The sequence below is a fragment of the Toxorhynchites rutilus genome, chromosome 3 (assembly GCF_029784135.1).
Source record: "Toxorhynchites rutilus septentrionalis strain SRP chromosome 3, ASM2978413v1, whole genome shotgun sequence".
NCBI classification, from domain to species: domain Eukaryota; kingdom Metazoa; phylum Arthropoda; class Insecta; order Diptera; family Culicidae; genus Toxorhynchites; species Toxorhynchites rutilus.
In genome coordinates, this window is record NC_073746.1 from 269,587,058 (window position 1) to 269,598,871 (window position 11,814).

The following is an 11,814-nucleotide window of genomic DNA, read 5'->3' on the forward strand; positions in this document are numbered from 1 at the left end:
AGTATGAATAAAAAGAAAATGCCAAAAGTTGTTTAATATTTTTTATTTTACTGTCTAAAATTTTCAAAAGGATCGGTCTACTGGGCGAATTTCTACAGCGTTTTTTCCGTGATGCAATTTGATGTGACACACCCTTTACTCATCCATTTATTGAGAATTGATTTAGATGCAACTTCAAACAAAAGATTACTTATCCAATGGTAGTCCTACGTTAACCTTGCGGGTATATCGCTTCAACTTCATTCAGTTTTGATAGTCATTTTATTCATCCATCTCATTGATGTTCGGTCTGTCAGACCCATGCGCGAGTATATAATGGTCAAGAAGGTTTTATTAAAATCCAACGATTAAAAATTTGCTACTAAAAGAAGAATTCCTCATAAGCTGAGTAGACCAGGCGGAAAACCTTCCGGATCCGGTCCAACGATGGAAAAGGGAATTTTAGAGTGCATTGGCCATTTTCATCGGGAATTACAGGAACGGTCAAAATCGTCTGAAGAAGAAGCCAAAAATTTTAAAGCAATTCAACCTCGACATATGTTATGGGTTATGAGACTTCCAAGAATCGGTTCCAAATCTTACAGTGATTTTGAAGCTGTTTCTAACCGTGTACGTTTCTGAGGCATCTTGTGGAGAGGCCAATTACAGTTGAGAGTCGAGCTCGTAACAAGAGAGCGGAAGCGCACGGGAGGCACTTGTACAATATCAATGTCGGTCTCAGCTCCCAAAAATATTTATTTCATTAGATTTTTTCGAGGCATATTTCGACATCCACAAATAAACCACATTTTATTTATTTTTTTATTTTGTAACTGTCAGTTTCAGTGACCAACGCGTGAAGACTTTGTGATTTTTTGTTCGTTTTATCTAATATTATAATAAATATGTTTTTTGTTTAGATAAGTTTGATTTTTCATTCGGAAACAAAAAACTAAGTACAGGGTTTTCCAACTTTAAATTCCGTAAGTAAATTGAAATAAAACACACTTAGAATTTCGATGAAACTTTTATTTCAAATTAAAGATTGGTTTATGCCATTATGTGTGAAATACAACATCATTCAAATGTCCACCTAGGGCTTCATCGCACACCTTGATCTGGTAATTTTCGATGACTTTTCGGCACATATGGGGTGGTATCTCGGTCATAACTTCACGAATGTTGTCTTTCAAATGTTCAAGAGTTTGCGGAGAGTTGACATAGACACGGTCTTTCGCATAACCCCACAAAAAAAAGTCTAGCGGGCTCAAATCGCATGATCTGGACGGCCAATTGGCATCACCAAAACGCGAAATTATGCGTCCCTCAAATTTCGTTCGCAATATGGCCATGTTCGGTCGTGTTGTGTGGCACGTGGCGCCGTCCTGCTGAAACCACATGTCATCCGTATCCATATCTTCAATTTGTGGCAAAAAAAATCGGTTAACATGCGGCCATAGCGCTCACCATTCACAGTTACCGTCTCGCCGTCCTCATTTTTGAAGAAATACGGCCCGATGACTCCACCAGACCATAATGCGCACCAAACAGTGACTTTTGGCGGATGCAATGCCCTCTCAACAATCACGTGTGGATTTTCTGAGCCCCATATACGGAAATTTTGGGTGTTCACATAGCCACCGAGCTCGAAATGTGCCTCATCGCTGAAGAAAATTTGATGCGAAAATTCAGCATTTTGCTGCTGTTGTTCGTTCACCCAATCGACGTATGCCCGACGCATTCCATGGTCACCACGCTCTAATTTTTGTACCAGTTGGACTTTATATGGATGTAGGTGCAAGTCCAAATGCAAAATTCGCCACAATGATGTGGTTGACAAGTCCAATTGCTGAGCACGCCGTGGAATCGAAACATTCGGGTCATCCTCCACACTGGCAGCAACAGCAGCAATATTTTCGGCCGAATGCACATTACGATGATGCACAGGTTTCACAATATCCGCTACGGATCCAGTTTGTTCGAAATTTACGCACTACATTAGCGATTGTGTGCTCTGTAGGTCGTCCATGACGACCAAAATCCGTCCGTAATGCTCGAAAAACATTTGCCGATTTTTCATCATTTTTATAGTATAATTTAACAAAATTAACACGTTGTGCGATGCTAAAACTATCCATATTGTAGAATGGCAGACATTCAACTAACGATATGACGCTTTGGTTGACAGCTATGTCAAACGGTTGTCAGCGCAGGGCTGTATACTTTCGGAAACCCGAAATGGAAAACCCTGTATTAAGGGGGGGTGATACCCTAGTAGCCCGCCCCGGGTGTCACCCGGTCACGCTAGGCTTGTTTGAGATAATAAAGTAAAACCATCTTCCAAGATCATCCCTCTATTGATTCTGCCAACTTATATAGGGGAAGACGGGGTAAGACGGCCACCCTAAGCATAGAGTACAATTAAACACAATGCATACAAAAATTAGGCATTTCATTGTGTCAGCATCGACCTTTAGGATGTTTTCCGCAATCATGTTGACTTCCAAAAGTTTTTCTTTTTATTGCATAATGTTATATGATAAATTGAAAGAAGACGGGGTAAGACGGCCACCCTAAGCATAGAGTACAATTAAACACAATGCATACAAAACTGAGGCATTTCATTGTGTCAGCATCGACCTTTAGGATGTTTTCCGCAATCATGTTGACTTCCAAAAGTTTTTTTTTATTGCATAATGTTATATGATAAATTGAAAGAGATATGAAAAAGGTTCTACTAAAATCATGACGGGTGAAGTTGGCCACCACTAAGGGTGAGATGGCCACATGAAATGAATCTAGACGTATAGACGATGATTGTATCCGGCAAAATTGTGCTACATAACAAGGTCGTGACAAGAGCGGGAGGTGTTATTTTTCCTGAATAATCTATAAAGTGCTTAATGTGCAACCCTTGCGAAATTATCAGCATTAAACACTATTATATTTAGTATTTCAAAAAACGTCAAGTTTATCATTGAATTGAATGAGAACATCACACCACTTGAATGGTTGAATTGGTTGCAAGAAAGCGAGTGGTTAGTGCAATCAAAAAAAAAACATACCCGTGTATCGTCAAATTGTTTAACTTTTATATTATATATTCTGTTCGTGTTACATGCAAAAAACTGCAGGATAAATTTTCTGTTTAACGGTATATAACACAACATGTGTTGCAATAACAATTGTGAGTGATATGCGTTAGGAATCTCTTAATGAATAGTTATATCTTTCGTAGAGTGACCTCCCTATATAGGAATCAAAGACATAGTCCTATGTCAAAAGAATGACCGGAATTTGGAATTACTGAGTAGACTATGCGTGAAATTATTTTGTAATTGCGAACGTAATTAAAATTGGGAGCTTTAGCATTTTGTTAGTTTTGAAAAAGTACAACAAAATCGGTGAAAGAACCACTTTATACAATGCACGACGCGCACATATTTCCTGTCCGCTCAACGTTCGAACTTGAACTAAGAATGCAATTAATACAGCTGAGATCACCACCAGAACTGGTTTGTATATCCGACTAGACACAGCATTATCTTCAAGTGGCACATTGCGTGTCGAGAGTAACGCATAGCATCAAAATTCTTGAATCCAATTAATTGAGGCGGAAGACAGTAATAATATTGAGCATACCTTCCCTAAACTTTTTTTCAGCGTGTGAAACTCCTGCAATACTAGTTCTATTAAAAGTTGGTGTTACAAATTCTAAAACACTTTGTGGTGCAGATCGAAAATATTCATCTCAATAAGTTATTGAAATTACAATTCTCCCATCAAAGTTCGCGCGCATCTCAGCTCCGGTTTGGGCTCATGGGAATTCCCTAGCAATATATGAAAGCGAACTTTGGGCAAACCCGATGTTTTGGTTTAACTTGAGCGAAATGTAACCTGTCGCCCCGAACATAAACAGTTTCACGTGCCGCATATGTTATTCTGTTTTGCTTTTGTGTTTGTGAAGATGCTCAAAGCAGGTTTGAGCTGTCCGCTGCTGGATTAGTCGTTCGCGAAGCTTTGTTAGTCGCTGACACCGGAATCAATTCGCGAGGCACCAATGGCGCGTAGAGGAGTATCAACCTTGCTTGTGGCTACCTTAGCAGGATTTTTCGTTTGGCCAAGTGTTCAGGCTCAATGTAGGCGTTCGAGATGAACTATTTTTTCAGACTGTATATTTTAATGCTTTTAATGCTTTTACAAAAGATTGGAGCAGTTGCCGTACGCCAGTGAAAGAACAAGGTTACTGCGTTCTGGTGACGGACTGTAACTTTATACGGTTGGTTCTCCAGAAGCCCATTCTGGATGATAATGATATTCGTTATGTCGAGGCCAGTAGATGCGGAACGCATCAGAAAAAAGCGCTGGTGTGTTGTGCCAAACCGTCGGGATCCCCACCAGCCCCCATATCTTCCAATGATCCAGTCCCAACGCGGATTGACACTCGGACGCAGCCACAGGCAGATGCAAACAAGAAAAAGCTACTGCCAAAACCTCCGGCATGTGGAATCCAGTATAGCGATAGAATCATAGGCGGCGAACGAACCAGCATCGATAGTTATCCCTGGACAGCAAGGATTCAACATTTTGATCAACGGAGTAAGTTTTAGAGCACTTTCCGCGTGGCATTATTGCGAATTCAATCGTTCCTTTTACCAGGTAATAATCACGCATTCCACTGCGGGGGTTCACTGATCAACGAATTATATGTGCTAACCGCAGCCCACTGCATCAAAAGTATTCCCAAGACATGGACTGTGTGAGTATAATTTCTTTATAAGCGTGTTTTTGTGTGGTAATATGAACTTGCAAATTGATTTCGATCGTATCGATGCGATACGATGCGAAACAAACGTCTCTCGAGGTATGAAGGTTGCTTCTTATTAACTTTTGCTGGACATTCTATCTTTTTTCGAACAGAATTTGAAAACGGTTTCACATTATGCGGCAAAATTCAAGTTGTGTTGTGATTGATCAGATCATTGGTTCGATTCGATTTATTCGAATGAAACAAGAACTTCGAAATTGTTACTAAGTTATAGAAGAAGATGATATATCAGAGGAGTACTTTTTGTAAATGGTTCTTGAATGGCGTTAACGTTCCCTGTGGAACTTTTGCCGTCTCAACGTATGCATTAATTAGCGTCATTTATTAATACTTAGTTGAGATTTCTTAAGCCAAATAACACGTCTTGAATTGTATTCCGAGGGGCAAGCTCTAGAATACGCGTGACCTCAGTGCAAGTCGAAGGAAGTTTCTCTGACGAAAAATCCCCCGGCCAGAACGGGAATAGAACCCGAACACCCGGCATGATAATGTGAAACGCTAACCACTCGGCCACGGGTGCACATTTTTGTAAATGGTACTCTGAGTAAAAAGTACGAAGCATACACATAAAAAGGAAGGATACAAACCGTTCGTTTCACATCTAATGGGGGTTTATAGCCAGTGGTGTCGAGTGGAGCTCTCACACTCGGTTGGACCCCTTCGGGATGTTTTTTATGTTGTAGTTATACAAAAAGAAACATAAAAAAATGGACAAAATCAATGTTATTCAAAACATTACAATCTTATTAAACATGTACTTTATGTTTTTTTTAAATTCTTTATTTGAGAGGCTTTCGGCCTCCTGGGCTGGTTCGCCTCTGTAGCGACGACATTGCCGCATGATTCAACAAATGAAATAAAAAATACATAAAAATTAACATAAATTTGAAATTGAACGAACAACATTTTGAACTAGGATTATAACAATGGATGGGACATATATTTGAAAAATATATTAAATTATTATTATTTTTAAAAATTATTGATGTTTCTCCACTTGCTCCACCATGGCTCCAGGCCAATAGAGAGGAAGCCTTGCCGTTGAAGACGCCGAAGTGTTCTTACTCCCCTTCATCGTGGAGGGGAATGAACAAGGATCTTCGTGGCTGATCCATTGTTTACACGTTAGATCCTGAAGAACAATTCGGCATTTTTTAAATAGCCGAAATGCGCTGCAACCCTTGCTGAATCGTCGCTTAATATGTCCCGTACGCTCCCGCTGATTCCATAGAGATTTCGCAAATCATCAAATTTCGGGCAACCACACAGGAAATGTTCGATGGAGTTGTGGATTTGGCAGTGGTCGCAGAGTAGACGGAAAGGTCCTCCGTTGAAACCGTGCGGAACCGAGCAGGGGCCGGGTCTCAGTCTGGACAGGGTTCGTTGTTTTCACATCTTTTTAATGTCCTCGAATCCTGCAAAACCTCTCTCTGCGAACCACTGTTCGGACCAAAAGGTGCGGAAAGAGTTGATGGCGGCACCTCCCGAGTGAAAAACGGTCCGAAGTACTCTATGGTTACACTTACACTTATTTAACACAAACCCACCACGAGGGGTCAAATGACCCATTTTAAACTTTTAGTCAAAATTTTCATGCAAATTGCATTGTCACAACATAATTTGTCTACACTACTTTTCTTAAAACATACATCGAATGTATTTTTCAGTGTTTACTCCTCTCTTTTTTTCACTGAGAAATATATGAAGTCTACCCTAACTACCGCAACGGGTCATTTGACCCGTGCAATCATTCATATGATATCAGAAAGATTTGTATGTGTGGTTGTGATACAAAACCATTGCATTACATATTTTTGCTATTGCTTTATATATTTTGTTGTATTTGTGAATGAATAGTGAATGATAAGAATTAATTGTATTGTTGACTATCCAAGTTAGCTAATAGTAACCATTCCAAGCTACAGTGCTATTTTGCGTGTCTAATAATTATTATCCAAAAATATCGAAATATACAGGAGAAATATGGTATGTCACGTTTCTCAACAAAAATATATAAATCGAGTCATCGTTCACTAACTAAATTCAAAAAGAGTCACTTGACCCGATGTGATAGGAATAGGTATACATGAAACATCGGTAAGCTTAGTGTTAAAATCAATTACGAACATATCAGAAATGTTCTCTTCGGGCCAATGTTGCCACATTGAAATCTGTATTTCCGAGCTAATAAATATTTTTTATCTGTAGAGAAAATGAAAAAATCTGTATTGGAAAAATCTGTATTGAGGATTTTCCAGCTGATACGACTTTTGCGTTAGATTTAAGTACGAAGTTATAATTGTATACTTGTAGTAAAGTGTATATATTCTGCTTAGCCATATTTTGAAGCTCTGATCACTGGTATAGCTTGCCAGTAGTTTTTGAATAAGACTATTTTTCAATTTTCGAGCTTATGCAAAATGTTTCATCGAAAAGGTGTAATATCTTAGATTGAGAGTTTTAGATACATAGAGAATTATGTCAAGTAAAAAATAAAAAAAAATAAAATGTATTTTTAGGGAAAATCGACGGAAAGAGCTTATTTAATTTAGTTTTGCGTTATAAACATTCATTTAATACTCACTTTCCTCGTGGTGTTTATACATAGTTTTGCAGAATTTATTCTTGATGTCATTTGACAACTGTACTGAGGCGCTCTCCCTCGGATTTTAACAAATAATTCCGATTTGAGAATTGCGTTCACAGTTTCTGTAGCGAGACGGTTTCAAATTTTTGTTTTGTTCGCATTATATTGCGAAAAATACGATTTCTATCACTATTATATTTAACACATTTGACAAAATGACTGACAAAATAGTTCAGTTTAGTTTTGTTCGAATTGTCTGATTGTGTTTGTTAATTGTTGCGTAAAATGATCAAATATTTAAAAATAAGTTTATCTTGTTACAAAATCTGTATAAAATCTGCATGCATATCTGATAATCTGTAATCTGTATATACAGATTCTTGGTCAAAAAACATGCTGAAAATCTGTACCAGTACAGAAAAATCTGTATATGTGGCAACACTACATCGGGCCACGATTGATATAAAATTATTCACCCATATTCCGGATGTCGACCGGTTTAAAACTCGAACGGATTTCACGATTCAATCGAGTTCGATTTTTGAAAATCAGGTCAAACGTCAAAATATTCAATCCGTATTTGTGAAGCAATTCAATGTCAAATAAATAGACCCTAAGGCAGTTTTAAATTGTTAAAATTGAAATGAAAATTATTTCTTATATTAATACCTTTCCTATTTTACTAGCATTTCTTCTGAAACTTTATCAATAACGAGACCAATTCCCTGCATTTTTTTTAAATTGGGAAACTTGTGATTTTTCAAAGATCAATTCGGCAAAGATCGATTCTTTGGTACCGATTTATTCAGTGAATCGATCCCTACGCCCTTTAGAAAATCTATTCGTCAAGATCAATCTTTTTATAAAGATCGCCCAATCCTAATCTGAACTCCCGGCATGATAATGTGTGAACGCTGACCACTCGACCAGGTGAGCACTAAGTGTTCTGTAATACGGGAAATGAATGAAGATTGAGGACGGCACCAAGATCTTGCATGATGTCAACGCGATTTTATAATACACTAACTGACCCAGCAAACATCGTCCCGCCCAAAATTGATTTTTTGGTATCAATACATTGAAACATTCACGTTTTCTTACTAAGCGAACGTTTATGGATCCAAACGCAGAACGATCCATTGATTAATCTTTAAATTGATCCTTTACAATTTTCTATAAATTTCGTGATACCTCTACCAAAACTCGTCATCACAATATAAAATCATTTTCAGACACAATTCTCGTTCAAGATTTTTCAATAACTTGCAAATAATATGTTTCTCCATTACAGGGAATATATGTTTATACATAAAATATATAAAAAAAATAGCTCAAAAAGTTTTCCGGAAATTTTCAATTGTTATAATTGGTTGGAATATGGTTGGTATGTTGAATCATCAAAGAAACATTTATCGTATCCAAATACCCTCACATGCCAAATTTGGCTCAATTTGCATGATTAGTTCTCGAGTTAGGGCCTGGCCGGGTAAGGGAGTAAAAAGTGCCCCCAAACCAAATAACTAGCTGTATGGCAAATATTGTATGGGGTACTAAATAAAGCATTTTGGCAGTAGTGCCATATATTTGAAACCTTATAAGGTACAACATTGGATCTATGGTGAAAAATGCACCTTTTCGTTGTTTTTGTTTACATGTGGCGTATTTTTTTTCCTGAATTTTTAGGAGCATTGCGAGACACAAAAATAATTTTCTTCATCGTTTGCATTATTATTTTTATTTTATTGAAATCGGTTATTTCATTTTATTCGTGGTTTTCAATTGTAGGATTCAAATAAAGAAAAAATAATAATAATTTGGATTTTTTTAAGTGTTCTTATCATTAATCCGAATGATCTTTCCAAACAGACTTTATTTTTTCTCACAGAGCTTTATCGTACTGCTGATTCCTATGAATTTGATAAACCATCTAAATCCAATGTAAAGATAACCTCATATATTTTAAAATACGAGAAAAAAAAATTAAATAAAAATTAGAGCAAGAGTGGGTCTCAAAGTAATATTTTTTTTCAAAATTTCGAAATTCCTGAAAATATATATAATGTTTTTGTACCGCGAAAAACACTCTACAAATTCTGAAAATAATCACAAATACCTAAAATAGACGTAGGAAGAAATATGAAGACAAACTAGAGTAGTACTGAATCTCAAAATAAAAAAAATAAAATTTAATTTAAAATTAATATTAAAAATAATTTTAATTTTTTGTTAAGTATTTGATTTTTTGATGAAAAAATTGTTTGAAAATATTGATCGATACAGGTGCATTTTTACCATAGATCCTATGTTGTATCATATAAGAACTCAAATATATGGTACTACTGTCAAAATTTCATATTTAGTTGCCTATACAATATTTTGCATAGAGCTGGTGATTTGGTTTGAGGGCACTTTTTACTCCCGTACCCAGCCAGGTCCTTTGGAAACATAAAAAAAAATTGTGTCGTGTGTGTTTGTGTCTCTGAAAAAAAATCTGAAAAAAATCACACATATCTAGAAACATTGAGACATTGAAATATGAATTAGAGTAGTACTGAATCTCTAAATCCAAATTTTCTTTTTCAAAATTTCAATACTTTTTTAGTACTTCAATTTTTGATTAATTTTTTTTCGATAATTTTTCTTGATACACCTTAGTGAGATTCACATTCAGTATTTTTTTCAATTTTTTTTCTCGAAGCTTTTGAGGATGGCGTGAAATAAACGAAAAAGTACGTTTTTCACTTTATATCCTATGAAAAACCGCCAAAATTTCGTTTTTAATATCCTATACAATAATAGCCATACAGCTAGTGATTTGGTTTTGGTTTTTACTTAAAAAAAAACAAAAATATCACTTTTCACGGAAATCTGATAACCACTATATCGGTTTGCCATGGAATGTCTGTATATGTAGATTCACTTTTATAAACTACTAGCTGACTCGAAAAACTGCGTACCGCCCAAATTTAATTTTTTGTCATCAACATTCACGTTTTCTTACTGAACGAACGTTCGTGGGTCTAATCGCAGAACTGTTCATTGATTGATCCTCTAATTGAACCTTTCCTTTCACTAAGTTTCCTCTACCAAAACTCGTCAATATAATATCAAATTATTTTTAGACATAATTCTCGTCCAAGATTTTAAAATCACTTGCAAATAACTTGTTTCTACGTTATACGGAATATATGTTCGTTACAGAAAATATAATTAAATCAAGAAATCTCAAATCGGACGATTCCTTCCTCGTGTTTTGCGTTAAACAACACATTTTTCGATCAGTTTTTATTTGTATAGTTATAAAATATAAGAGTGCGTTTTTTCACCTAAAAATCTGTTTCCACCTTAAAACAAAGATCAATTTCGTTAGTGCACACATTAGATGCTTACTTTTGCGTAATCCATCGTAATCCAGTGCGCTTTCTAAATCGCTCCAATATATTTTCGTCCAGGATCAAGAATTCAATATTACGCAACGTTTAGATGAGCAACATGTGCAACAAGCCGAGGAGTAGAAGTACCTCAGTGTTATTGTTCTTAAAGTGATGGTTTGGAATGACCTGCTTTTTCTTACTTTGTTGTCTTTGGGTTTGTGTGGATTTTTTTGAAATCCCATGTTTGTGTGCGATATTTAACGAGTCCTATGATAGCAGTCATAGGTTTAGATTTTAGTGCTTCGAACCAACAATGGTTTTTACTCAACAGTTTAATAGCAACACAATAACAACAATAACAACAACAACTTTATTGCAGAAACGCCGTCCGGTTGGGAGAATGGGATACTGAGACGGATCCGGATTGTTTGGATGATGGAAGCGATTGTTACGATCCGGTGCAGGATATTAACGTGGAAAAAATGATTGTCCATGAAAATTTTGCCAGTAGCAAAATGGCGGTCCAAAATGACATCGCACTGCTGAGATTGGCCGATAAGGCAAAGTATTCCGATACGGTAGTTCCGATCTGCCTTCCGCTGGATTCAAGCTTCGCTACACGACCTTACGATACGCTGAGAATGTTCGTGGCCGGCTGGGGTCAAACGGAAACAGGTATACTAATGCGTGAAAATAATAATCGTTGGTTCATTACCAAAATGTTGTAATTTTTATTTCAGAACGTGGGAGTCGCTACAAGCTATTCGTTGCTGTGAAGGGTGTTTCCGAGAGCGTTTGTAAAGAGAAGTACCCATCGGCAAATATCGACAGCAGACATATTTGTGCGGGGGGAGAAGCCGGGAAAGACTCATGCAGGGGCGATTCGGGTGGTCCGCTTATGGACGTTTTACCGATTAATGAACAACCCGTTTACTATCTTGCCGGAGTGGTCAGTTATGGCAAGCAGTGTGGATTGAGAGGCGTTCCTGGAGTGTACACAAATGTACACACATTTAGTAATTGGATTTTGAACAACATTGTGCCGT

At 36.9% G+C, this 11,814-nt stretch overlaps 1 protein-coding gene across 1 annotated transcript in view; it reads left to right on the plus strand.

The window, feature by feature from the left end:
* Positions 1 to 3,961: 3,961 nt before the first annotated feature.
* LOC129774227 (transmembrane protease serine 9-like) overlaps positions 3,962 to 11,814 on the plus strand; it is a 39,525-nt gene continuing 31,672 nt past the window's right edge. Inside the window, exons 1-5 of the mRNA XM_055777935.1 lie at positions 3,962 to 4,118; positions 4,186 to 4,578; positions 4,639 to 4,738; positions 11,148 to 11,443; positions 11,509 to 11,807. Of these exons, the coding sequence (XP_055633910.1) occupies positions 4,040 to 4,118; positions 4,186 to 4,578; positions 4,639 to 4,738; positions 11,148 to 11,443; positions 11,509 to 11,807 (1,167 nt within the window). The 5' untranslated portion in view covers positions 3,962 to 4,039. The remainder of the gene's footprint in view (positions 4,119 to 4,185; positions 4,579 to 4,638; positions 4,739 to 11,147; positions 11,444 to 11,508; positions 11,808 to 11,814) is intronic.